This window comes from Triturus cristatus, chromosome 3_2, assembly GCF_964204655.1.
Source record: "Triturus cristatus chromosome 3_2, aTriCri1.1, whole genome shotgun sequence".
NCBI lineage: Eukaryota > Metazoa > Chordata > Amphibia > Caudata > Salamandridae > Triturus > Triturus cristatus.
Genome location: NC_140584.1, coordinates 986,507,714 through 986,532,008, shown reverse-complemented (window position 1 = coordinate 986,532,008; position 24,295 = coordinate 986,507,714). Strand labels below are relative to the sequence as shown.

Sequence of the window (24,295 nt, the reverse complement as noted above, 5' to 3'; positions counted from 1 at the left end):
GATCCGCATTGGGACGCGGCATTGGCTTGGCCCGCCGTTTCCGATGCCGTATGTTCCTTCTCCACGCAACAGAGGTGGAGAATGACTGGGAGGGGGTCTGAGGACCCTCTTGCCTGTCAGTGTGACTCCGAGCAGTACTGGGTGGACGACTTGGAGGACGCCGGCGACCTCGAGGTCTCCTCTGACCCGGGGTTTGCCTCTCCCCCGCCTACCATGGAGGAGGGCGGCTCCTACACGATGGTGCTCCGTCGGGCAGCTGAGGTCCTCAACCTCGATCTTTCTAGGGTGGCCCTCAAGACTAATCTCCTCACTGAGGTGCTCCAGACGGCGTCTACTTCGTCGGAGCCCCTGCTTCCCTATAACGATGCCCTCACTGACGTCTTGTTGGGCACTTGGTCGAGGCCGGCCACAGGGGCCCAATGTCGCCAGGTGTCACCGCCCGGCGCCTGGTGACCCCGCGTTTCTGACCACTCATCCTACGCCTGAGAGCCTGGTCATCCAAGCCTCGATGTCGCAGAATGCCTTTCCCACGGCTCCGTCGGATAAGGACTCTAAGAAGCTGGAACAGTTTGGAAAGCGGTTGTTCTCTCCGGCCAGCTTGGGGCTGCAGTCGGTGAACACCGCCTGCTTATTGGGCCGCTATTCCCACGCTGTGTGGGATACAGTTGCTCAGGTGTTGCCTCAGTATCCTGAGGAGGTCCACCCTGTGCTGTCCCAAGCAGTTGCTGAGGGTAAGGATGCGGCTAAGTTCGCCATTCGGTGTGGTTTGGACACCGCTGACTCACTGGGCAGGGCGATTTCTACGACTGTGGCGCTTCGTCGCCACGCCTGGCTGAGATCCACCGGGTTCTCGCCTGATGTCCAGAGCTCGCTCATGGACATGCCCTTTGATGGCACTCGCCTGTTTGGCGATCAGGTCAACAGTGCACTGGAGCGTTTTAAGGACTCGCGGGCCACAGCCAAGTCCTTGGGTCTTTACGCAAAAAGTCGGGCCACTCCTGGGTTTCGTTCCTTTCGCGGCCATGGCAGAGGCACCCAGGCACGTTCCTTCAGCAAGCCTGTGCAGAACCAGCCTCAGCGCGGCCGCGGCTTCCGCATGGGTGGGTCTGGGAATCAGTGTGAGGGTCAGTCCACCTCCACCCCCGCTGCTTCTACCTCTAAACCTTCCTAATCTGAGCTTTGTGGAGCACCCCACGCCGGTGGGTGGCAGGATCTGCCACCACCTCCCCCACTGGCACGATATCGCATCGAAAAAGTGGGTGTTGCAGATCATCCGCAGAGGTTAGTCTCTTCCCTTTCAGTCCTCCCCTCCAACCATGCCACCTCGGTGCCACCGCATGTCGGGGGATCACTTGGTACTTCTCCAGCAGGAAGTCACGGCCCTCTTGGCCAAGGGGGCCGTGAAGTAGGGAGTGGTTGTTATTCGCACTATTTCCTGGTCCCCAAGAAGGACAAAAGGGGCCTGTGCCCCATCTTGGACCTCCGGAACATCAATCGCTTCATCTGGAAGGAAAAGTTCAAAATGCTCAGGTCCTGGCTGCCCTCAACCCTGGAGACTGGATGGTAGCGTTGGACTTGCAGGACGCATATTTTCACATCCCCGTCCTGCCGGCCCACCGGCGTTACCTGCGGTTCACGTTAGGCCTGGAGCATTTTCAGTTTGCCGTGCTCCCCTTCGGCCTTACCAGCGCCCCTCGGGTGTTCACGAAGGTGATGGCGGTGGTCGCAGCTCATCTGCGCAGGTCGGGGTGTCAGTCTTCCCTTACCTCGACGACTGGTTGTTGAAGGCGGGTTCGCCCCAGGCAGTCGTCAACCACCTTCAGACTACGGCCGATCTCCTGCCTTTGCTGGGGTTCTCCATCAACGTGCCGAAGTCGCACCTGAGTTCCTCTCAGAAGCTCCCCTTCATCGAAACGGTTCTGGATTCAACGCTGTTTTCGGGTTTTTCCTCCCGCACAGCGAGTCCAGGATATTCAGGCAATGGTTCCGATCTTTCAGCCTCTGTCCCGAGTTTCAGTCAGGATGACCCTCCGGCTCCTGGGACTGATGGCCTCCTGCATCCTGCTAGTGCACCATGCCAGATGGCATATGCGGGCTCTGCAGTTGGACCTGAAGTTCCAGTGGAAGCAGCATCAGGGCAACCTGTCCGATCATGTCCAGATCTTGGAGGGCACTGCACGACAATTGCATTGGTAGCTCACAAATCGCGATTGGGTCAGTGGCAGATCCCTCTCCCTTGCCCAACCGGAGCACACAGTGGTAACGGATGCGTCCCTCCTGGCATGGGGAAGCCGCTTGGGAGAGGCGGAGATTAGAGGACTCTGGTCTCCGGTGGAGTCCCGGCTCCATATCAATCTTTTGGAGCTTTGGGCTATCCGCCTTGCACTGAAAGCATTCCTTCCCTCTGTCCCGGGAAGTGTGGTGAAGGTGTTCACGGACAACACCACGGCCAAGTGGTATTGCAACAAACAGGGCAGGGTGGGGTTCTGGACCCTATGTCAGGAGGCTCTGCGCCTCTGGACATGGCTGGAACATCAAGGCATTACCTTGGTGGTTCAACACCTGGCAGGTTCTCTGAACGCCAGGGCGGACGAACTCAGCCGCCGGTGCTTGATGGATCACGAATGGTGTCTGCACTCGGACGTGGCACAAGGTCTCTTTCAGCAGTGGGGAGATCCTTGGTTAGATCTATTTGCCACCAAAGAGAACGCGCAATGTCATCAGTTCTGCGCGTTGGAATTTCCAAGGCGGCACTCGCTCGGCGACGCTTTTCGTCACGAGTGGATTTGCGCTCTGTTGTACGCCTTTCCGCCTATACCACTTCTGCCTAGAGTGCTGAAGAAGATTCGGCGCGACCGGGCCCAAGTCATCCTTGTGGCTCCGGATTGGGCACGAAGATACTGGTATCCCGAGCTACTCAGCATGGCGATCGATCCCCCGATCCGACTGCCTCTTCGGGAGGATCTTCTGTCGCAGCAGCAGGGGACGGTCCTCCAACTTAACCTGTCCAGCCTCCACCTCCATGCGTGGGGATTGAGCGGCGACAGTTAACAGCTTTTGATCTTCCTCCCTCAGTCTGTGATGTCATTCTGGCAGCTAGGCATCCCTCCACTAAGACGGTATACGCCTGCCGGTGGAACAGGTTTGTGGCATGGTGCACAGCAAAATCTGTGGATCCCCTTTCGTCCCCTCTTTCTGAGGTCCTTCTGTTCCTACTATCCTTGGCCCAGCAGGGCTCTGCTCTGGGCACTATCAAAGGTTATCTTTCGGCCATGTCCGCCTTTTTGCGGCTTCCTGATCAGCCTTCTCTTTTTAGGTCCCCGGTTGTTAACCGTTTCTTGAAAGGCATTACGCACACGTTTCCTCCCGTGCCGTTTATAATGCCTCAATGGGACTTAAACCTTGTCTTGACATATCTGATGTGTGCTCCCTTCGTGCTCCTTCATACCTGTGCTTTGCGTCTTCTCACTCTCAAGACGGCTTTCCTGGTAGCTATCACCTCTGCCAGAAGAGTGAGTGAGCTCCAGGCTCTTTCTTCTAAACCTCCTTTCCTTTCTGTTCATCCGGACAAGGTGGTTTTACGGACCCGTCCTTCTTTCTTGCCAAAGGTTGTCACGCCCTTACACATCGGGCAGACCATCACTTTGCCTACCTTCTTTCCGCCTCTGCATTCTTCTAGAGAGGAAGAGTGGCTCCACCGTCTCGACCCAAAACGTGTGCTCTCGTTCTACCTGATGCGCACGCAACAGTTTCGGGTGGATGACCAGCTCTTTGTTGGCTACGTGGTCGCCAAAAGAGGTCTGGCTGTGCACAAACGGACCATCTCACGGTGGGTCGTTCTCTGCATCAAGGCCAGTTATTCGTTGGCTAAGAAGGAGCCTCCTATGGGGCTGCGTGCCCATTCTACCAGGGCAACAGCAGCCACTACTGCCTTGGGACGCGGCGTCCCCTTGCAGAATATTTGTCAGGCAGCTACGTAGGCCTCGCTGCACACGTTTACTAAGCATTACTGCCTTGACAGTCCGGTCCGGAGAGATGGCTTCTTTGGTTGTGTTCTCCGTGACTTTCTGGTGTAATCTATTCGCAGACCCACCACCGGGGTTGGTATTGCTGGGGTATCTATTCTAAGGTAAGGAATCTATCACTAACGTGGCTCTTTCAGATGCACAAGTTACTACGTGTGTGACGATATATCTGTAAGAGACATTAGTTAGTGATAGATTCCTTACCGCCCAACCCATCCTCCCCATTCTGCAAACTGATTTCTAGGGTTAAGGTCATCCCTTTCAGGGCCCTAGTTTCATGGCTCCAGTGGTCAGTTTCTTGCATGGCTCTGCGTTCCTGGAGCGGAAAGTCATGTACAGAACTGACGTCAGCGCGCATGGATGGCGCCTAAGTAGACTCCGTGACGTCATCTCGGCGCATACGACACCAGTGACGGACGCGGGGCCGCACGATGCCACCTACTGATGCACAGGGGTACTGCTACAAAAAGACTTTCCGGGTCCAGTCTGGCGCCTGGGGATATTCTAAGGTAAGGAATCTATCACTAACTAATGTCTCTTACAGATATATCGTTATACAAATAGTAACTTGTGCATTAGCACTTAGTCTCTTTCTGCCACTTCCCTCTAAGGAGGAGGAGAGATCTCATTAGTTGGATCCAAAAAGAACCATTAGTTTTAACATTGATTGAATTAAGGAGTATGGGGTGAATGACTAGCTGTTTGTTGGATTAGCTGGTGCTAAGAAAAGAAGGCCTGTTCAGAAACAAACCATGTCCAGATGGGTTATTATGGGCATAAATATGTGTTGTGCCATGGCCAAGAATTTCCTGAGGGCAATCTGGCTCTTTTCACCAGAGTCCGGCTTGCTACTACAGCGTTGACGAGAGTTGTTCTCGGTGTAAAGCGTCTATGAGGCTTCTACATGGGCATCCATCCCCACTATTACCAGGCATTACTGCCTCAAGTTTGTAAGGAGGAACATTTCTCCCAGTAGGTCATGCAGGATTTCCTGGTGTAAGTCAACCCCTAGGCCATTTCTGAGGTATTGCTTATATAACTGTTCAATAGGTGAGGAATCTGTGGTTTGAAATGTCAGTCAGAAGGACAAGTTACTTACCTTTGGTAATGCTTCAAGGAAGATCATATTTTCCACTGGCTAGACCCCAAGAGAACTCTTAGATTTTTATGTTTGTCGGACAAAAGGACTCCAGATTTGGTAATCAGCTTTACTTTGCCTCAATAGAATGAGGAAAGATAGAGACATCCTATCGATCAGGTCAGGGCTCATAGTAAATCAGATCGTGCTAGGTGTTCATTAGGAAGGATCTGACTGTGAACATCATGGTACATTTTTTTGGGAGGTGCTCTGCTATGTCAGCCTTCCAAAGCTGGTGTCTTTTGTTGGATACCTAGCTAGCATCCACTTGGCACTGTATTCATACTTCATGATGGTGAATCCCCAAACAGGGAACCACTGGTAAGAAAACATTTTTCTTGGCTAGCCTGGCTTTATATTGTCTGAATGTAGAGTGAATTAAAGATAACATGACACACTTTAATGAGTATTATAGAAAACTTGGGGTCTATTCTAGTGTCCTAGCTTACCGGCTGGGTCATCTTCCCAGCCTGTGCAACCGCGAACTCAGTTTTTTCAAGGAAAAGGGCATGATAATGTCGAGGCCCTTCTTGCCATCAGGGGCATTAATCCTCCAACTATTCCATCTGTACTGAAGTGCTCCCAGCCACTTTAATTTACCCACTAAGGTCCACGATCACCTTATGGGGGCAGGATACAGTATTCGATCCTCGAGGGGAGAACTTCTGGTCATACCAATGGGTTTTACAAATTGTTCAAAGGGGCTACACCCAGCCTTTTTTTGTCCCCTCCTCTTATTCTTCCCACCATAGTGTTAATAGAATAGAATTCTTCACCATAGTTATTTTCAGCAGTCCATGCCTCTGTCTTTTTTGGGGGGAGTTTTATATAGCACAAACTTGTCCTGAAGGTATCAGGGCTCTTTACAAGAGCACCAGTTACGTTGCAGATGGACACGTTTACTTTGTTAGGCACAGGGAGATTAAATGATTTGCCCAGAAACCCAGGGTGTTGAGTGTCCCTGCGGAGGCTCGAATCCGGTTCCCCTGCTTTGAGCTTGACCGCTCTAGCCATTAGGCCACATCCTCTCCCCCAAGAGGTAATGCAAAAAGGCAATCTTCTGCTGGCCAACAACACCATTGAGTGGTGCTGGACACTGAGAAAGACAAGGGATGTTATTCATGCTACTTCCCCGACATGGAGAAGGTTTTTAGGCCTCAGGTCTATTCTGGATTTCTGGTCATTGAATGATACATTTAAAATGGTCACTCTGGATCAGATCCGCTCTGGACGGATCCTGGTGGCTAAATGGTGTCCCTGGACTTGTAGGACGCTTATTTCCATATACCTGTCCTGCAGTTCCACAAACATTACCTGCGATTCATAGTATGGTCGGAGCACTTAGAATCTGCTCTGCTGCCCTTTTGCCATACCGCAGTACCTTGGGTGTTACTAGAAATGATGATGGTGGCAGTATCTGATCATCGAAGGTCAGGGATGCAAGCATTCCCGTACCGCGACAACTAGTTGGTCAAGGCGGCCTTACCCTAGTCAGTTGTAGACACCCTCTGGACGATGGCTGGACTCTTGATTTCCTTTGGGTTTTCCATTATTGAGCTGAAGTCCCTCCTGAACCCTGTGCAGGGGATTTCCCTTCATAGGACTTTCGTGAACATGATGACATTCAAGGGCCTGCCATTGCCACAATGAGTCTGAGACATTCATGATATGAGCCTGACATTTCGGTCTTACTTCTAGGTCTTGGTGAGGACGATTCTGAGGCTTCTTGAGCTCCTGGCCTCTTGCATCTTCCTTGTTCCCTTTGTCAGGTAGCATATGCAGACCCTATAACAAAACCGAACGTTTCAGTGGGCCCAGGACTTGCAGGATATGTCGCAGGGACTCCTGTGTTGTCAGACAAGCAACAAACTGACCTCCACTAGTCATATCTTCCATCCCTACCAAGAGTTCACTGTTGAGATGGATGTGTCACTACTTGGGTTGGTGGTGGGGTGGCAATCTGAGGCCTGTAGTCTTCAGTGGAAATCCAGCCCCACATCACTCAAATTTAAAGGCTATCCTAAGAGGCAGCCATACAGACATAGTCCGTCTCTCCAGCCTCTGCTGCAGTCACCCCAGTCTTTTCTAGGCCTGGGATGTGGGACGGGCAGGCAATGCTCACGCCATCAATGGCACCAGTCTTCCCAGCTTTTCTTCCCCTTGCTGCAACAACCATCAAGCCACTTTATCTTGCCATTAGTGATGTACAACCTCCCTTTGGGAGGCAGGATTCAGCACTTTCTCCCGAAGCAGCTATTCATTACGTCTGAGAGAAAAGTCCTTCAAAATCCGCATGGCTATGACCTAAACTTTCTTTCTATTGTGCCGAATCTTCACCCCCACATCAGAGTGAATTTCATGGGCATACCTGTCAATTCTGTTGCGAGAGGTGCAGGTTTTACTCTCTAAAGAAGCAATAGAGATGGTTACAGACTCAGAACTAGGAGAGTGTTGCTACTCTTGCAACTTTCTTGTGCTGAAGAATGATTGGGTCTTTCATCCCATCTTAGATTTCTATCCTCTAATGCCTTCCTGTGGAAGAATACATTCAAAATGCTGACACTGACTCAGATTCTGTCGGCCATGGACCCGAGCGACTGGATAGTGTCCGTGTAGCTGTAGGTGTGTTTTCAGACACCTGTCCTGCAGTCTCACAGATGCTATCTGCGGTTCAAGGTAGTCCAAGAGCATGTCCAGTCTGCTGTGCTTCCTTTTGGCCTACCAGTGCATCTCGTGTGTTCACAAAAATGATGACAGTGGTCGCTGGCCATTTTTGGAGGTCAGTGGCACTGATGCTCCCCTACCTCAATGACTGACTGTTGAAGACAAGCTTGACCAATTCCAGACAACAAAGAATCTCCTGCCACAATTGGGGCTCATGATCAATCATCTGAAGTTGCTTTACTCCTTTGCAGAGGCTTCCTTTCATTGGAGATGTCCTGGATACAGTTCAGTTAAGGGACTTCCCTCCATTGCAGCGAGTTTGGGACGTTTGTCCTGCGATCCCGATGTTTCAGCCTCAGTCCTGGGTCTTGGTGAGAGCAGCTATGAGACTTCTTTAGCATCCTGCATCCTTTTTGTCAAGTGTGCCAGGTGGCATATGCGGTTGCTACAATGGAATCTGTACTTCCAATGGTTCCAACACCAAGGAAATGTGTCAGATGCCATTAGATTTAAGAGGGAACTGCAACAGATCTGTAGTGGTGGCTGTTTTATCTCAGTTGGACCGGCAACAGAGCCCTATCCCTATCTGCAGTTGACTGGAATTTCAGAGCATTTCCCTGATAGGGAAGCACATAGCAGGATCCTTGAATGCTATGCCGAATGAGCTCTGCTAGCAGCATCCTGCGGAACACAAATGACACAGCCAGATGTGACACAGGGCATCTTGCAGCTGTAAAGGGAACCCTGGTTTGATCTTCTTTCTACTGTGAAACTCGCAGTATCAAGGGTTTTGCATGTTGTAATTTCCACTGGTCACACTCGCCAAGAGATGCATTCTGGCTGGAATGGGAGCACAGGACTCCTGTTTGCCCTATTGCCTCTGTCTTTCTTTCCTCCACTTAGCTCTGAAGAAGATCAGGAATGACTGGGTCCAAGTCATCCTAGTGCTCCAAATTGGGCCGGGCGAGTCTGATACCCATAACCTCTGTGCAAGTGCATCTGCCTTTCGATCAGGCTCCCTGTGCGAGAGGATCTCCTGTCGTAGCATCAGCGCAGGGTCCTTCATCTGAGCCTGCGAAGTGTCCATCTCCATGTGGATGTCACCCTTGCCACAGGCATCCTTCACGGAAGTCCATTTATGCCGGGCTATGGGTCAAAGTTTTGGCCTGTTGTATTGTCTGCATGACCTACCCCATACAAGCTAAACTGTTGGATGTCCTGTTTGTTTTGTCACCCTCACTTGTTTCAATCACTTGTATGTGGTTTATGAAAGATTTGACAGAAATTTCCTCCCAAAGGCTTGTGATGCCTTAGTAGAACCTTAACTTGGTTGTGACGTTTTATTATATTTACGCACGTTAAGCTAAGGCACAGCTGCTCTTATTGTATTCTGACCTTATAGACTGTCTTTCTCATTACGTTAACTTTAGCTCGTCGCACAAAATAACTTCAGGCACTGTCGGTGTAGCCAGACTACGCCAAATTCTTTTTTTTTTTTTTGGACAAGCTGGCGCTAAGAACTCCAATGGCCTTCTTGCCAAAACTTGACTCCTTTCTACTTTGAGCAATCAATCACTCTCCCTGCATTTTTTGCCACTCCTCACCCCTTGAAAGAGGAGAGGCGTTACCGATTAGAGCTTTGCGTTTTTACATCTATCGTCACATGAAGCATCAAGTGGGCGGTCAACTTTTTGTGATGTTCTCTGGGGCGAAAAAAGGGAAGGCTGTACAGGAAAGGACTCTGCCAAAGTGGATAGTCCTTTGCATTAAGATCTGCTACACACAAGTGAACGCAGCATTCTTCAATGAGGTTTTGAACCAGGCTGTGTTTATAATCCTAACACTGAACCATAAACGTACTATTGAGTTTCTGAACTGCAAATTATTTATCATTTATTTGTAGAACATCAAATTTATATAAACCCTTTTTATAATTATCTACTTTAACATGTGCCAAAGTAAAGAATAGGGTGACATACATTTTTTGCACTTTTTATTAGTCAGTGGAATGAAGAAGAAGAAATTGCCGATTATAAACAAAACTGCGAGTGGATGGATGAGTGCCAAGATGGCATGTTTGAGACCTGGTATGAAAAGATTGCCCCAGCTGGACCTGAAAAGCGCAGAAAGGTAAGACTGAGCTATCTTTATTTTGAGACATTATTTTACTTTTGTAAAAGGTATAGCTAGGGTAGATGCGTACACTGATGAGATGATGGGTACAGTATATTTAAATGTTTGTTGCAATTTTGCCTTCTGGATGTAATGCCAATTTTTGATGGATACTTCTAACTGCAAATTCTTCACCTTGTGAATACCCCTGGCGCCAGACTGGATCCAGAGATTTTTCTTATTGTTCTTGCGTGCCAGCAGGTGGCATTGTGCTGCTCTGTGTCAACTCTGTTCCACCCAGTAAATGACCCTGGAGCCACAAATAGGCACCACCCCTGCGCACTGACATAAGATTCTTTCTTTCTGTGCGTTCCGATGTGGATCTGAAACCAACTTCTTCTTTTCCTCGCCAGGTGACGAGTCCTTTTCCTTCAAAAAAATTCTACCTCCACTGTACAAGGGCCCTACAACCATAGACTTTAAACCTTGTAGGGGTTGCCACAAACAAATGTATGTGACAGATTCCCATTACATGTGCTTTTCTGGCCAATGGTTGGCCATGACTCCAAGTCATGCTCTGAGTGTGCCCACATAACTACAAAGGCAAACCAGGACCGCAAAGCTAACCTGTACTCTGCTGAACATCGCTGGAAATCACAAAATGGCTGCTTCCACTCAAATGCAAGGTCTCGAATCCATTCCCATTCAAAGGACTGATACCGCTACAGATTCTCATCGCACTTCAAGTCTTTGGGTAAGTCCAAATCATAGAAAAAACACAAGATGTTCAAGTTGGCGTCATCCCATCCTCACCACTCTCCTTCTGGTAAGTTGTGGGGACGTCAAGTTGTCCCGCAGTCTCACTCCTGGTCCTCTGCCAAGGAACTAGTTCTGCAGCTGATTTCGATGCACCCTGTTTTCCGGGTCAATCGGCAATGCCACAACAAATTTAAGGATGTAAGCTTCACATCCAAGGCAGCTTACTGTTTCATTCTAGTCCGCCTTTGAGGATCCTGGACCAACAAAATCCTTCTGCCAGGTTACTGGCAACAGGCCTGCGCTCGGTGCAGGGTATGCATTCTGAAATAGCTGCGGGCTCAGCTCCAACTCCAGAGTCAATCCCACGCTTAGCATCGTGATCCACACCAGTTTCTGTTGTGTCAACACTGGCACCAATGAACCCGGAAGAGGATATCAGCCTATAGTTCTGTCTGACTCTGAATCTGTCCTGGTCTCAAACAGAGCAGTGTGCAAGTTCAGCTCCAGTGCAACCTGCCCCCATTTTTAGGTCTCGCTGAGCCCAGCGCATGCGCTGGCTCGAAGAGACATTTTATATGTGGGCTTCAAAAAGTGCTACCAGGCCAGCCTAGAGGTACAGTGCATGTGCGCGGGCGCGCGCGCCACGCTTACTTTCACTTTCGCGGCTGCACGGCCGCTTTGATCGCGATCACGATCACTTTCACTGCGCAGACCCAGCCTCCTCTGCCGGCACACTCACAACTGGCAACATTACGAGGGAGTACGTGCCACGTTACTTCAGTTAATTTTACTAGCTGCTCCTTCTCCCTTTTTAATTTCCTGACCAATTTGCCTTTAGTTTGACTCTTCAACTACACCTATTAAGCACCATTGGTAAACTTTAAGGATTTCATTTTAGATAAACATATTTCAATAATTACTAGGGATAAAATCCATCTTTACTCAATTTAAGTTACTCCTATCCCCTATAGAGTGCCGCCTCCATCAAATTTCGTATTCACTTGTAATCTTGTGCACTCGCAGCAAATGTGATGCCCTGGTGGCACAGCAGAGATGGTATGACGTCACCCGAGCCCAGCTGGGGGTGCCCCTTCCATTACATTCTTAATAAAGGTAAACACATGTACAGAGTGGTATGCAGCTTCATAGCAAGAAAGGTATGACAACGGACTGGCTTACATTCAGTAGGACAAATATGAACCTATTTAAGTCCGAATAAAATCACTGCCTGCCAAGCAGACAGTATTAGAAGTTTCGTAAATTAAATGAGACTTTGGGAGAGAAAGATGAAAGCTCTAAACGTTCCAAAAGCGCTTGAACTTTAATATCCCTAAGGGAATGGAAAGCTGTACCCGAGAACACACACTCATGAAGTGAAAGAGCAAGCATGCCTGCTGGAATCAATCTCAAAGTGTCACTTCACAATAATTATATTATAGAAAATGTCAACCAAAAAACAGATTATGATCAAACTTTCACAAGCTTCGTTACAGCATACACTGGTACAGTTTGCAGAAATCTGCTGAAACCACCGGATGCCGTTAATTTGAAAACGGGCCTTCATGCTGTGAGCACATCTGATCCAGCCGAAACCTTTCCCTTTAATGATCACTGTTTAGAGTTGTCAAAGCCAGTGGGTTCAATTTAACTACACAGGGATTACCAGATAGTCAGTGCATCATTGCAGTGAATGAAAGAGGCTAGAACAGGAAACAAGTGTCTTTGCGGATACTGTGCTGGAGTACACAAACAGCTGCATGAATACTTACGATTTGTCTCTTCTGCAAACTCGCCTTTGTGGACTCACTTGCCGTCTGCGAGGGGACAGAGACTTTCCTCTTCTGTCTTTGATTGGGGACTGGGCACTTGAGGACTTCAGTATCTGTAGACATTTAGTATTTGGGCTCCAAAAAGTGCTACCAGGCCAGCCTAGAGCTACAGTGCATGTGCGCGGGCGCGCGCACCGCGCTTACTTTCACTTTCGCACGGCCGCTTTGATCGCGATCGCGATCACTTTCACTTTCGTGGCCGCACGGCCGCTTTGCTGCGCAGACCCAGCCTCATCTGCCGGCACACCCACAACTGGCAACATTACTTTTCTACAGCGCTTCGAAGCCTGAACTGGTCTAGCGCTTGAAATCAAGTAAGCAGAGATTCACAATGTTATTTTACATCGCAAATCACGCAGTGTTGGGCAAGGTGACACCCCTACACGTAGTTATGAATTACAGTCTCGCTTGTGTGAAGCCGGCCCAGGTACAAACAGTGTTCACGTGGGTTGTGAATGAACCCGCGATGGTGTGAGACTCCGGGGCAAACCCTGGGAAGCCCAAGGTCTCTTCAGCCCGATGTGTCCGTCTCTCGTCGCCCCTCCCCTCCCTCACGTCTCCTTCCTCCTTCCAGTTCTCACACTCTGCTTTCCTCCCTCCCTCACCTCACGTCTCCTTCCTCCTTCCAGATCTCACACTCTGCTTTCCTCCCTCCCTATCTCACTTCCTGCACACAAACCTTTCCTGGCTGGGGACCAAATCTAAGAGACTTGAGTGAGATAACTAACTTAGGAACACAAGACAAAAAAACAAGCACTTTCCCAGCACTTGAAGCTGTGTGCGTGCACTACCCAGAGACGCGAGGCACGTCCAGCATTCACCGGTCTGAGGCTTGTGCACGGAACTAGCGGTCGCAAAGCCTGGGGTGCACAAGATCACACCTCAGATCTGTGGTGCACGTCTGCCACTCACCAGGCTCACGGAGTTAGCAGCAGGTGATATGGATTCAGCGAAACCTGTCGCCGGGGGACACACGGTGGCCACAGGCAATGGTGAATGCTCCCCGAATGTCATTTCCTGATGCCATATTTGTTTTTAAAATCATCTCACGGGCAGAAGCATGCACATCTGTCACTAACAAACCATCCCCTGCACCAGAGATTAATGCAGTGTGTCTGCACGTCTCAGGGGCAGGGAACCTACACACTTATCACTAACAAACCATCCCCTGCACCAGGGTTTAATGCAGCATGACTGCACGTCTGAGGGACAGGGACCCTGCACACCTATCACTAACACACCACCCCCGCACCAGGGACTAATGCAGCCTGTCCTAATAGAGTCCGGCGGGGGACCCTCTACGTACCTTGCAGGGGGGCCCCCTCAATTATAGTTACGCCACAATGGGAGAAAGGTCAACAAGAGCACTCTTTTTTCAGTGGGAGCACACAAGTGAATGGGTCTGTAGCACTTCTGAAAGTTCATTCACTGTTGATCACATAAGGTCGCTGTGATGTAGTTTTACTCCTGCTTATATTACCGCCACAAGCATTCGGTAATAAGATTTCTGCACAATTTTCTCATGAATCCAGGTCACCTGAATAAACTCGTCCAACTGGTATGGCTGTGCCTTTCTGGTCCTAGCAATCTTGAGCAGGTGAGGGGTTTGTTGAGCTTTCAGAATATTTCCTAGTAGATTAAACAAATCAGGATTCCTTGCAGCGTCCAACTTTACTACCAAAGCACAAGTACTCATTTTCTCTGCCTATTTAAAGAGAAAGCAAAGAAGAAATTGCTTAAAGGATGCTGTGCTATTACATTATGAAGAACAAGCATTTGCAATGCAATAGGTCTCGCATTTACGTGAGTTTAAGTTATTGGCATTGTAAATAATGCCTTTTTTTTTTTTAAACGGAAACAAAAATAAAAGACATTGTCATTTGCAATGTCAATAGCTCAAACTCACGTAAATGCGAGACCTATTGCATTGCAAATGCTTGTTTCTGATTCAGTCAAGATAATGCCTTTGCAAAGAGATCGCCCTCCAGTACTCCAACAACTCTTTTGGCTGAAGTTTGATCAGAGCCAACCTGCATTTGATGATGATGGTGGCGGGCATGATTTTTCTGAACAATACAATGATGATACTTTCTATATGAACCTAGAAGCAAGTGGTATGGATTTGTGTCCTGACACCACACTGGTGTTTACCCATGGTCCTTCTGCAGATGAGTAGGCATCCATAGCCATGGTTATTAGAAGGGCAGCTCAAGTCTGCAACTACCTTCTATATAACATGATTGCAGGGTGTCTCACGGAGTGGATAATCTTCTTCTCAACCTCTTTTACCATTTAACAAGGCACTTACTAGTACATCTATGGGCACTTGGGCAACATTGTGTCCATAGCAGGAACAAGTGGCACTGTTAAAGGATATTTGTCAACCCTTTCAGCCTCTTTGTGCTTTCTAGACCAGCCATCCTTATTTAAATCACCTTTTGTGATGCACTTTCTTTAAGTTCTTCTTTCATACGTTTCCACTCAAGTCCTTTATCACTTTCTGTATGTGTACCCCATTTGAGGTGATACACTGCTGTTCCTTTCATCTACTAACTCTCAAAACACTGTTTCTCATAACAATAACTTCAGCTTGTCGCATGAGTTATGTCTGTCCATCTACCGTACATCACCAGGTGCTGTGGTGTAATGTCTTTTTATGTTTTATATTTAATAAAATAAATACATGTTGCATGATTCATCACCCTACCTGTGTTCTGTGCTCCACCACACCCTTCGAAAGAGCAGGAGACCCCTCACCTTTTGGACCCCCAAAGAGCCTTGAGCATTTACATCAATCGTGCCAAGGAATATCATCTAAACGATAAGCTGTTTGGTGTGAGGTTGCTGGAGCAATACAGTGTAAAGCAGTGCAGAAAAGGACCATATCAAGGTTGGTAGTCTCAGAAGGTTCGAGGGCCCATTTGACCGGAGTCATGGCTGCTACCGCTGCACTGGATTGCAGAATATTGTCTCAGACATCTGTGAGGCCGCGATGTGGGCGTCAGTTCATAAGTTCACAAAGCACTACTGCCTTAAAAGGCATGTCTTGTTGGGGGTGAAATTGTTTGGGCCTGCAGAACATTTTGGTTTGAGCCATTCCACAGTCTTCTCACCTTAGGAGGTACTGCTTTGGCGTCTTTTCACAAGGTGTGGAATCTGCAGTTAGAAGTATCCATCAGAAGAAAAAGTTACTTACCTTCAGTAATGCTCTTTCTGGTGGATACTCTAACTGCAGGTTCTTCACCTTCCTCCCACCTCCCCATTCTACCGATTTTGACTTTTTCTCCACCTGTGAAAAGGACCCAATTTACAGATTTGCATATTGTCACATCATATAATTTTTTTAGCTCCATATGTGAAGGTGCAGACTAAGTCAAGAAAGAAACTGACGTCAGTGCCAGGGTGGTGCTTGAATGTGGCTCCGGCATTCATTCCGTGGCAGTAGGTATTGATACAGCGCTGCACGACACCACCTGCTGGCACGCAGAAGCAATCCTGGGAAAAATCTCCAGATCCAGTCTGGCGCCTGGGTATATTCACAAGATGAGAAATCTGCGTTTGACCAGAAAGTGTGTTACCAAAGATAAGTAACTTATTCATGCGTCACTATACTGAAAATTAATGCTGTTATAAAATTAAGCTCGAGCCTATGCATATTTAGTGGGAAAAGAGGTGTAATTTTAACAAAATTGGTGCTTCCCATCCTTTGCTGGCTGTTTAAACGAAGTGAAGTTGAGTCATATGGTTAATTTTAACGGCAATGTCACCCGAGTACAGTTCAGAAGGTGTAAGTGATCAATGCGAAACTAACAAAAGTAAAGCAGGTACTGCTGCACAATTAACAAGCATTAGAAATGCAATAGGTCTCGCATTTATTTGAGTTAGAGCTTTAGAGCTATTGGTGTTGTAAATGGCAATGTCTTTAACGCTTGTGTTATGGCGTGGATGTTTGTGGTTTGAGTGAAATTATGTGGGTGGGATTGGAATTGTTAGTTGTGCAATTGTGTGGCGTGGAATTGCATGGAGTGGATTTGTGTAGTGTAAATATGTGGTATGGTGTGCAGTGGAATTATGTGTATATTAATTAAGTGATGTATAGCGCAGTGGTGTAGAGTAAAGTTGTGTAGCTTGTATTGGCATAGAGTGGCGCTGCTTATATTGCAGTGGAATAGAGTGCAATGGAGTGGTGCAGATTGTAAATGAGTGGCTTAGAGTGGTGTAGTATAAAGTGTAGTGGCATACAGTAGGTTGTTTTAAAGTAGAGTGAAGTGGTATAGAGTAGAGTGGTAAAGAGTAGAGTTTATTGGCGTAGAATGCAGTGCAGTTGAGTGCAGTTTTGCAGGGTAGAATAGGCGTCTCCAATACTCCAGTATTCGCTGGCCTTTGTCCCTATATACAAACATGCACAGACAATAGAGGGTAACGTATGTACACACTTCTAAAACTACTTTATGCACACACAACTGGAGCGCCTACATGCATACATGAAAGTAGATGCGGACATGCATATATGAGGGGATGTGTCCTAGGGATGCAAATTGCTGCCTTTTGGTTCTGGAACCTGAGGTTTGAATCCCAGCCTCTGTGCTAGACTCAATTTTGTATGGTTGTAGGCAAATCACTTAATCTTCCTGTACCTAAAATGTGTTACAAGGTATTTGTGCCACCTCCACTTGATGTACACGATCTTGTACATCGTCTCCAGACCCTTCACATAATGATATTGATGGAGTACTCCGTTTCTTCCGAGCTAGGTTTGCGCTATATAAATACCTACACATGCATACATATGATTTAGGCTTCTACAACCACATGTGGCAGAGGCTCTAACATGCATAGAGCATTGAGGCTGGCTGCTACATGGATACATAACTGAAGAAATAACATGTATAGAAGACTGAGGCTTCTGGTTGCATGCATGACTTCCAATGCTAAATGTGTACATGAGTGAGGCTGCTACATGCATACCTCATGAACCACAATTATATCTGGACCTACTATGTGCACACATGACTTAAACTGCTATGTGCATATATGACTCAAGCTGCTATGTGTACTCATAACTCAAGCTGCTTAAAGCACACATGACTGAGGCTACTACATAGACTGACGCCGCCTCATGCGTACATGGGTGGGGCTGAACTGAGTGTGCTAAATTTATCCAGTTTTGGGGTATCTTTCATAGATTCACATGCTTGAATCATCCCCACTGTTGAGGTGGGAGTCTCACGGTACAAATAAAATATATACATAATAGTAATAAAATATCATACAATAGGCTATAATGGACAATAAAGTCACTACACTGGCCTATCTTTGTCCTTTTGTAAAAAGGAACCAAATTTGGCACACATCCAATCAAGCTCCAGCACCCTCTAGAACACACCACAGAGAGGCAAGCCCCTCAGATTTTCATAGCACAAGTGACAGTAAGTATAACATAGTAATAAGGGAAGCCTCTCCGGGGAGAGAGGGTGGGTCGCATGTGCATCTATTAAAGATACCAATACTGGACAACTGAAGTTACAGGTAAGTAACTCGTTTTCTTATCCAGTATAGCCTATCTTTGTCCTTTTGTAAAAAAGAACCAAATTTGGAACACAGCCAATCAGGCTCCAGCAACCTCTAGAGCACTCCACATAGAGGCAAGTCCCTCAGATTTTCTACTGCACGTCGTGTGACAGGGAGTCTTCCTGAGCTCTGCTCAGTTTTTTCTCGAAGTTTGGTGAATACTGTGAGTACAGGATGTCTGAATCTTCTAAGAAAGGATTATTCTTGCCTTGTGGTTCCTGGGGGAAAAAGAGAATACATTTTGAGGATCCCCACAAGGAGTGTATATACTGTTTGTATCCTTCTCATAAGGTCAAGAACTGCAGGATTTGTAGAACTTTTTCTTCAAAGACCTTAAAGGATAGAGAAGGCAGGTTATTGATCTGGCTGGAGAAATTGAAGGTGAGATCTGAGGTGTTGTCTGAAGAGGATGATAGTGAGAGCCTCCCTGCGTCTAAGAAGAGCGATAGATCTGAAGATCCACCTGAAAGAGCTGGCAAAACATCTAAAAAGTCTCACCATGAGGCTAGCCACTCTGCCTCTAAAAAAGAGAAGCTTTCTTTCTCTTCTGAAGGAAAAACATAAAAAATGCCACTTAAAACGGAATTGAAACAGTCCAGGACTCAGTCTGTCAGATCTTTGTCAAAAAAGACCCCGTTGACGACGAAGGCACCTCAGAGTTCGTTGACGCTATCTCCGTTGATGGAAGAACCGCTAAGATCAGTACCTTCGACGACGAAGACTAAATCGCTTCCGATCGACTGAGATAGTCTCGACGGCACCATCGACGATGGTCCCACTCTCATCGATGCTTCCAACGTCGACAACGACCTTCACTTCGACGGGTCTGCCGTCGAGGACATCGACGACGACAACGTCGACACTAACAATGGTAATGGCAGCTTCATCTGTCCCTATCGACGATTAGGCGGAAAAGGCCTACTTCACTACAAGTAGCTCCTATTTTATCATCTAAATTAGCGTCTACTCTCCCGTCTACGAGGGGCTACTACCACGACCCTTCATACATTTCTCCCTTGCCTCCGAGCCATTTTTTGGACGAGTCAGAGGACGATGAGCTGTTCAGTCTCGCATGCAGCCCCTCTCAGCTTCATGTCGAATACAAAGAGGATGATGAGCCTTATCAAACCGTACATAGGCCTCAAGTTTTATTGCCTCGTCAGGAACCTGTGGTGCAGATGCCCGTGACTTTGGTACAGGACTTGGCAGCTATCCTGCAAGTTTACCACACTCGGTTCCCAACTGCGGCTGACCCCGTTCAATGACAGCCTCCTGCTCCATCTATTTTGCATACTTCAGGTTCATCTGTTCCAGCTTCTGGGTCTCAGGATATTGTACCTATACCACAAGATCAAGGGATACAAGATGATGACGAGGATGCAGCCACCGAAGAGGGCAAACTCCCTAAATCGCCAACAACCGTGGATGAATGGGAGGATTATGTTCTCCTTACACCATCATTTCCTGTTCCTCAATCAATTGACTCCCCTCCGGAGGACATCAGAGGTTTTCATGCAATCATGGAGAGGGGTAGCAGCACATTTTCACCTGCCTATGCCTGTTAAGCAGTCCGACTGCTTTCTCCATGATTTTAACGATCGAAGCAGGAAATCGGTCCGTGCTATTCCCATAAACTACCATATTTGGGAAGAGGGGCGTCAAGATTATGAGGAACCCTCTCTCTATCCTGGCAATTCTTCCCAGGACTGTTAAGAAATATAAGGCCCCGGATGATGCTTTCGTGGAAGTTACCATTAGTACGAACCCCAGTCTTATCAGGGCAAATATGGTTTTCAACAGCAACAACAATCTTACATAGACAACAGAACAGGAGGAAACAGCCCCAACAGGGCAGAGATAATGGTAGGAAACAGTGACGTCTCCCCAGCACCTGCAAAAGTTCAGCCACACTTCAACACCAAGATGCCAAACATTTCTCGTCATTTCAACCAATGGGAAAAACTGACACACCCTAGAATTTGTAAACCTCCCTCTGCCCCATCCACCACATCTAGCTCTTCTCAAGAAAGAGGCAAGGAGTATGCTACAAAAAGGAGCCATAGAGAAAGTGCCTCGCTGTCAAGTGGGAAGAGGTTTTTACTCCCGTTTCTTTTTAGTCAAGAAAAAGTCAGGAGAATGGAGACCAATCCTGGATCTGAGGAAGCTGAACAAATACCTGCAAAAGAAATCCTTTCGCATGGTTACTCTTCAAGAGATCCTGCGACTTCATGACAACATTAGATCTGCAGGATGCATACTTCTAAATCCCGATCCACCCCAAACATCGAAAGTTCCTCCGTTTTACTGTGGCAGGTGCGCATTTTCATTTCAGGGTTCTTCCTGTTGTCCTGCGTCCAGCTCCAAGAGTTTTTACAAAATGCCTTGCTCCGTTTGCGGCTCAACTCAGGCTGCAGGGCCTGCAGCTTTCCCCATATCTGGACGATTGGCTAATAAAAGCTCCTTCTTTCCGGCAGGCCTTAGAAGCAACGCACACCTGCCTTCGCATGTTTCAATCTCTGGGGCTGTCTCTCAACTCCCAAAAGTCTGTTCTTCTTCCGTCTCAAAGGATTCAGTTTGTGGGAGCAGTTTTGGACACTATCCAGGACAAAGCATCCTTGTCCAGAGAAAGACAATTACATCTCGTTTCTCTAGCATCAGACCTACAAAAAAGAAGGTTCACTTTTGTGAGGATGATAAAATCCTTTCTCGGAATGTTGTCCTCTGCAATCCTTTTGGTTCTTCACTCGCATCTCAGAGTGAGACCTATCCAAGAAGAACTGGACAGTCAATGGTTTCAAATAACAGGGTCAATCGACGACCTGGTGAGGATATCCCCGGCTATGCGGGTGGCTCTGCTTTGGTGGCAGCGCTCCAGCAATATCTCGACCGGGCTTACCTTTCTTTCTCTCCCACCGTAATTCATCTCGACTACAGACACGTCTCTCGAAGGATGGGGTGCACACCTCCAAGATCTCAGCATAAGAGGGAAATGGTCCAAAGCATTGTCAAGAATGCACATCAACTTCCTGGAGCTTTGAGCTATTTTTCTGGCTTTGCAGCCTTTTCTCCCAAGACTTCAGGGGTCATCAGTTCTCATAAGAACTGACAACACCACTTGCATGCATTACCTAAACAAGCAAGGGTGGACTCGCTCTCACATCCTATCTCAGGAAGCGTAAAACATATGGAAGTGGCTCCTTTCTCATCGAATTACTATAAAGGCGGAGCATCTGCCAGGAGTGAACAACACTCTGGTGGACACTTTGAGCAGAACATCAAATTCATGCCACGAATGGGAACTGGACCAGTCAGTCGTGGAACACATTTTTCAGATGTGGGGAAGACCCAACTTGGATCTGTTTGCCTCCAAGACAAATCGGACATGCCCATTCTATTCCAGTTGGGATCCATAGAAGGGCTCTTGGGGAAACGACTTCATGATGAGATGGACGTGGATTTTCGCTTACGCTTTACCCCCTTTCCGTTGCTCCTGAGGCTTCTAAGAAAACTGAAGCTGGAACCGTGCCGAATGATTCTCATTGCCCCACGATGGCCGCGTCAGCACTGGTTCACAGAGCTTCTCCTGCACTCAGAATGCAACCCATTTCGCCTCCCAGTGTCTCCAACTCATTTGACAATGAGCAAGAGCCAGATTCTCCACCTGCATTCAGCCCCTCTGCAGCTTCATGCCTGGCTTCTGAGCACACTGAATTCAAGGAGCTAGATTTACCGCAAGACTGTAGGGACATACTTGCAAAAGCAAGAGCTCCTTCTACTAAAAACGTATTCTTTGAAATGGAAACGTTTCTGTTCTTGGTGCCGTGATAATAATACACATCCCCGGGACTGTTCTCCAGAGAAGGTTCTCCCTTATCTTCTTTCACTAGCTAAGTCTGGACTCATGTTCGCATCTGTTTAGCTGCATCTGGCCGCAATCTCGACTTACAGGTGCTCTACTGGCGGCCCATCTCGCTGCTCTAACCGTTTGGTCAAGCAATTTTTTAAAGGTCTATTCAGACCTTTTCCACCTATCAGAGCTCCTCCCCCTGAATGGCGGCTTAACCTGGTTCTATCACAGCTCATGAAGCACCATTCAAACCTGTGAACAAAGCTGAGCTTAAATATCTCGCCTGGAAAACTGCTCTTTTGTTGGCGCATACCTCCGCTAGGAAAGTCAGCGAAATTTAGGCATTTACTATCAAACAACCATACCTACGGTTCACCAATGACTAAGTTCTCTTAAGAGCGAATCCTACCTTAATTCCAAAGGTTCCATCTTCTTTCCATCTTAATGAGCGCATTATTTTATGTACTTTCTTTCCCAGTCCTTCCAACCCGGCTGAGAAGGCTGTACACACTTTGGATATTAAAAGGTGCCTTAAATTTTACTTAAAACGAACTGTATCCATCCGGAAGTTGTATCAATTGTTTGTATCTTATGGTGGCCAAAAACCAGGTACAGCAGTAACGCAGTCAAGAATTGCAAGAAGCTGAGTCAGCAGTTGGTCAATCAGTGTTACGCAACCTTTTCAAATAAGGTAAGCCTTGATTGAGAGGTGAATATCTTATGTCATGCTTTTGAATGCTGTCTCTTTTAATTGTTAATGTTACTAATGTCTCTCTCATGTGATATGGCATATGATATAAGTATGTTTACAAGTATATTTTACAAAGTATCTAATGTGGTCTGTATAATACCCACCATCCGCTAAGGAGCTAAGATTCTTACTGCTAGCTATTCTGCTAGCTATTCTGATTCAAGCTTGTGAATCTATGAAAGATACCCCAATGCTGGATAAGAAAACGAGTTACTTACCTGTAACTTCAGTTGTCCAGTTTTGGTATCTTTAATAGATTCCCCTGCGACCCACCCTCCTCCCCGGAGAGGCTTCCCTTATTACTGTGTTATACTTACTGTCACTTGTGCTATGAAAATCTGAGGGGCTTGCCTCTCTGTGGTGTGTTCTAGAGGGTGCTGGAGCTTGATTGGATGTGTGCCAAATTTGGTTCCTTTTTACAAAAGGACAAAGATAGGCTATGGATTATTGTCCATTATAGCCTATTGTATGATATTTTATTACTATTATGTATATATTTTATTTGTACCGTGAGACTCCCACCTCAACGACAGGGATTATTCAAGCATGTGAATCTATGAAAGGTACCAATACTGGATAACTGAAGTTACAGGTAAGTAACTCATTTTCTTATGGAGAATTCAGGCTGCTTTATACATCAATCATAATCAGTGGCATCTTGTACATCCTAGACTTGGCACCAGAACTTTCTCGCACACTGAAAGTAGGTGTGCTAGTGGTGATGCCTGTGCAGCGCTGCAGGCAGGTTTGCAATGTCCAACAAGCCCACTGCATCACCTCAGCTTTCGAAATCTGCTCTGGTGTGCAAACAAATGAAATGAGGCCGACTGCAAACCCAGCACCAGTCTGAATATAGCATTTCCAGTTTGCTCCTTATGACGCAGATGGCACAACACAGACATATTTGTAAACAAAGACAGTGGTATTGCTTAAACTGATGTATCCCACCCATCGGCAAAACATGGCGAACTGCCTCTAAAATTTCACTAAAGCAGATTGTCCCTAACTATGCAAAGGCCTTGGGCTAAATATGGACCCTTTTGACACCTGTCTCGCTCACACTACGCCAGAGGGGGTACAAAGGCCTACGTTACACCCTGGTAGAAGGTATACTGCGCCTAATGTCAGAAAAAAAGCTTCTCTGCGGGAAGAGCTCTAATATTCTTGAACTTCTGTTACTACATTTATGTTTCACCTTTTTTGCTTCATGTCCAAATTCACGGGTATTAACAGCTTTTCTGATGTTTAAAGTTAATAGAGACGCTCTGAATGTGATATATATTGTCAGTATAAATGTAATGGAAAAATACACACAATACCGAAGGGTGGCCAGTTAATAACGTTGCTGAACTTCAACTTGTAGTCCTTTATCTCAGTAAAGGTTAGAGCGTGAACTGTCTTTTATAATAGTTCCACTGGCTGAGATCGGAGCCAGATCTGTTCATCGGGCAGGGCTGTGCCAGTTGAAGTCGAGCCTGGGAGAACTGGGAAAACACAGAGAATAACTCTTTTCTTCGAGGCCTTACCTCGTAAGATCTTTGCAACCTCAGGGGGCCTCTCTGCTATGTAAGCCCGGAGCACTTAAGAGCTATGCGACCA

General features: G+C 47.2%; 1 protein-coding gene across 2 annotated transcripts in view; it reads left to right on the top strand.

The window, feature by feature from the left end:
* ZZEF1 (zinc finger ZZ-type and EF-hand domain containing 1) overlaps window positions 1-24,295 on the top strand; it is a 1,433,434-nt gene that overhangs the window by 755,218 nt on the left and 653,921 nt on the right. For both annotated transcript variants that reach the window (XM_085649580.1, XM_085649579.1), the window contains one exon: window positions 9,828-9,957. In XM_085649580.1, the coding sequence (XP_085505706.1) occupies window positions 9,828-9,957 (130 nt within the window). The remainder of the gene's footprint in view (window positions 1-9,827; window positions 9,958-24,295) is intronic.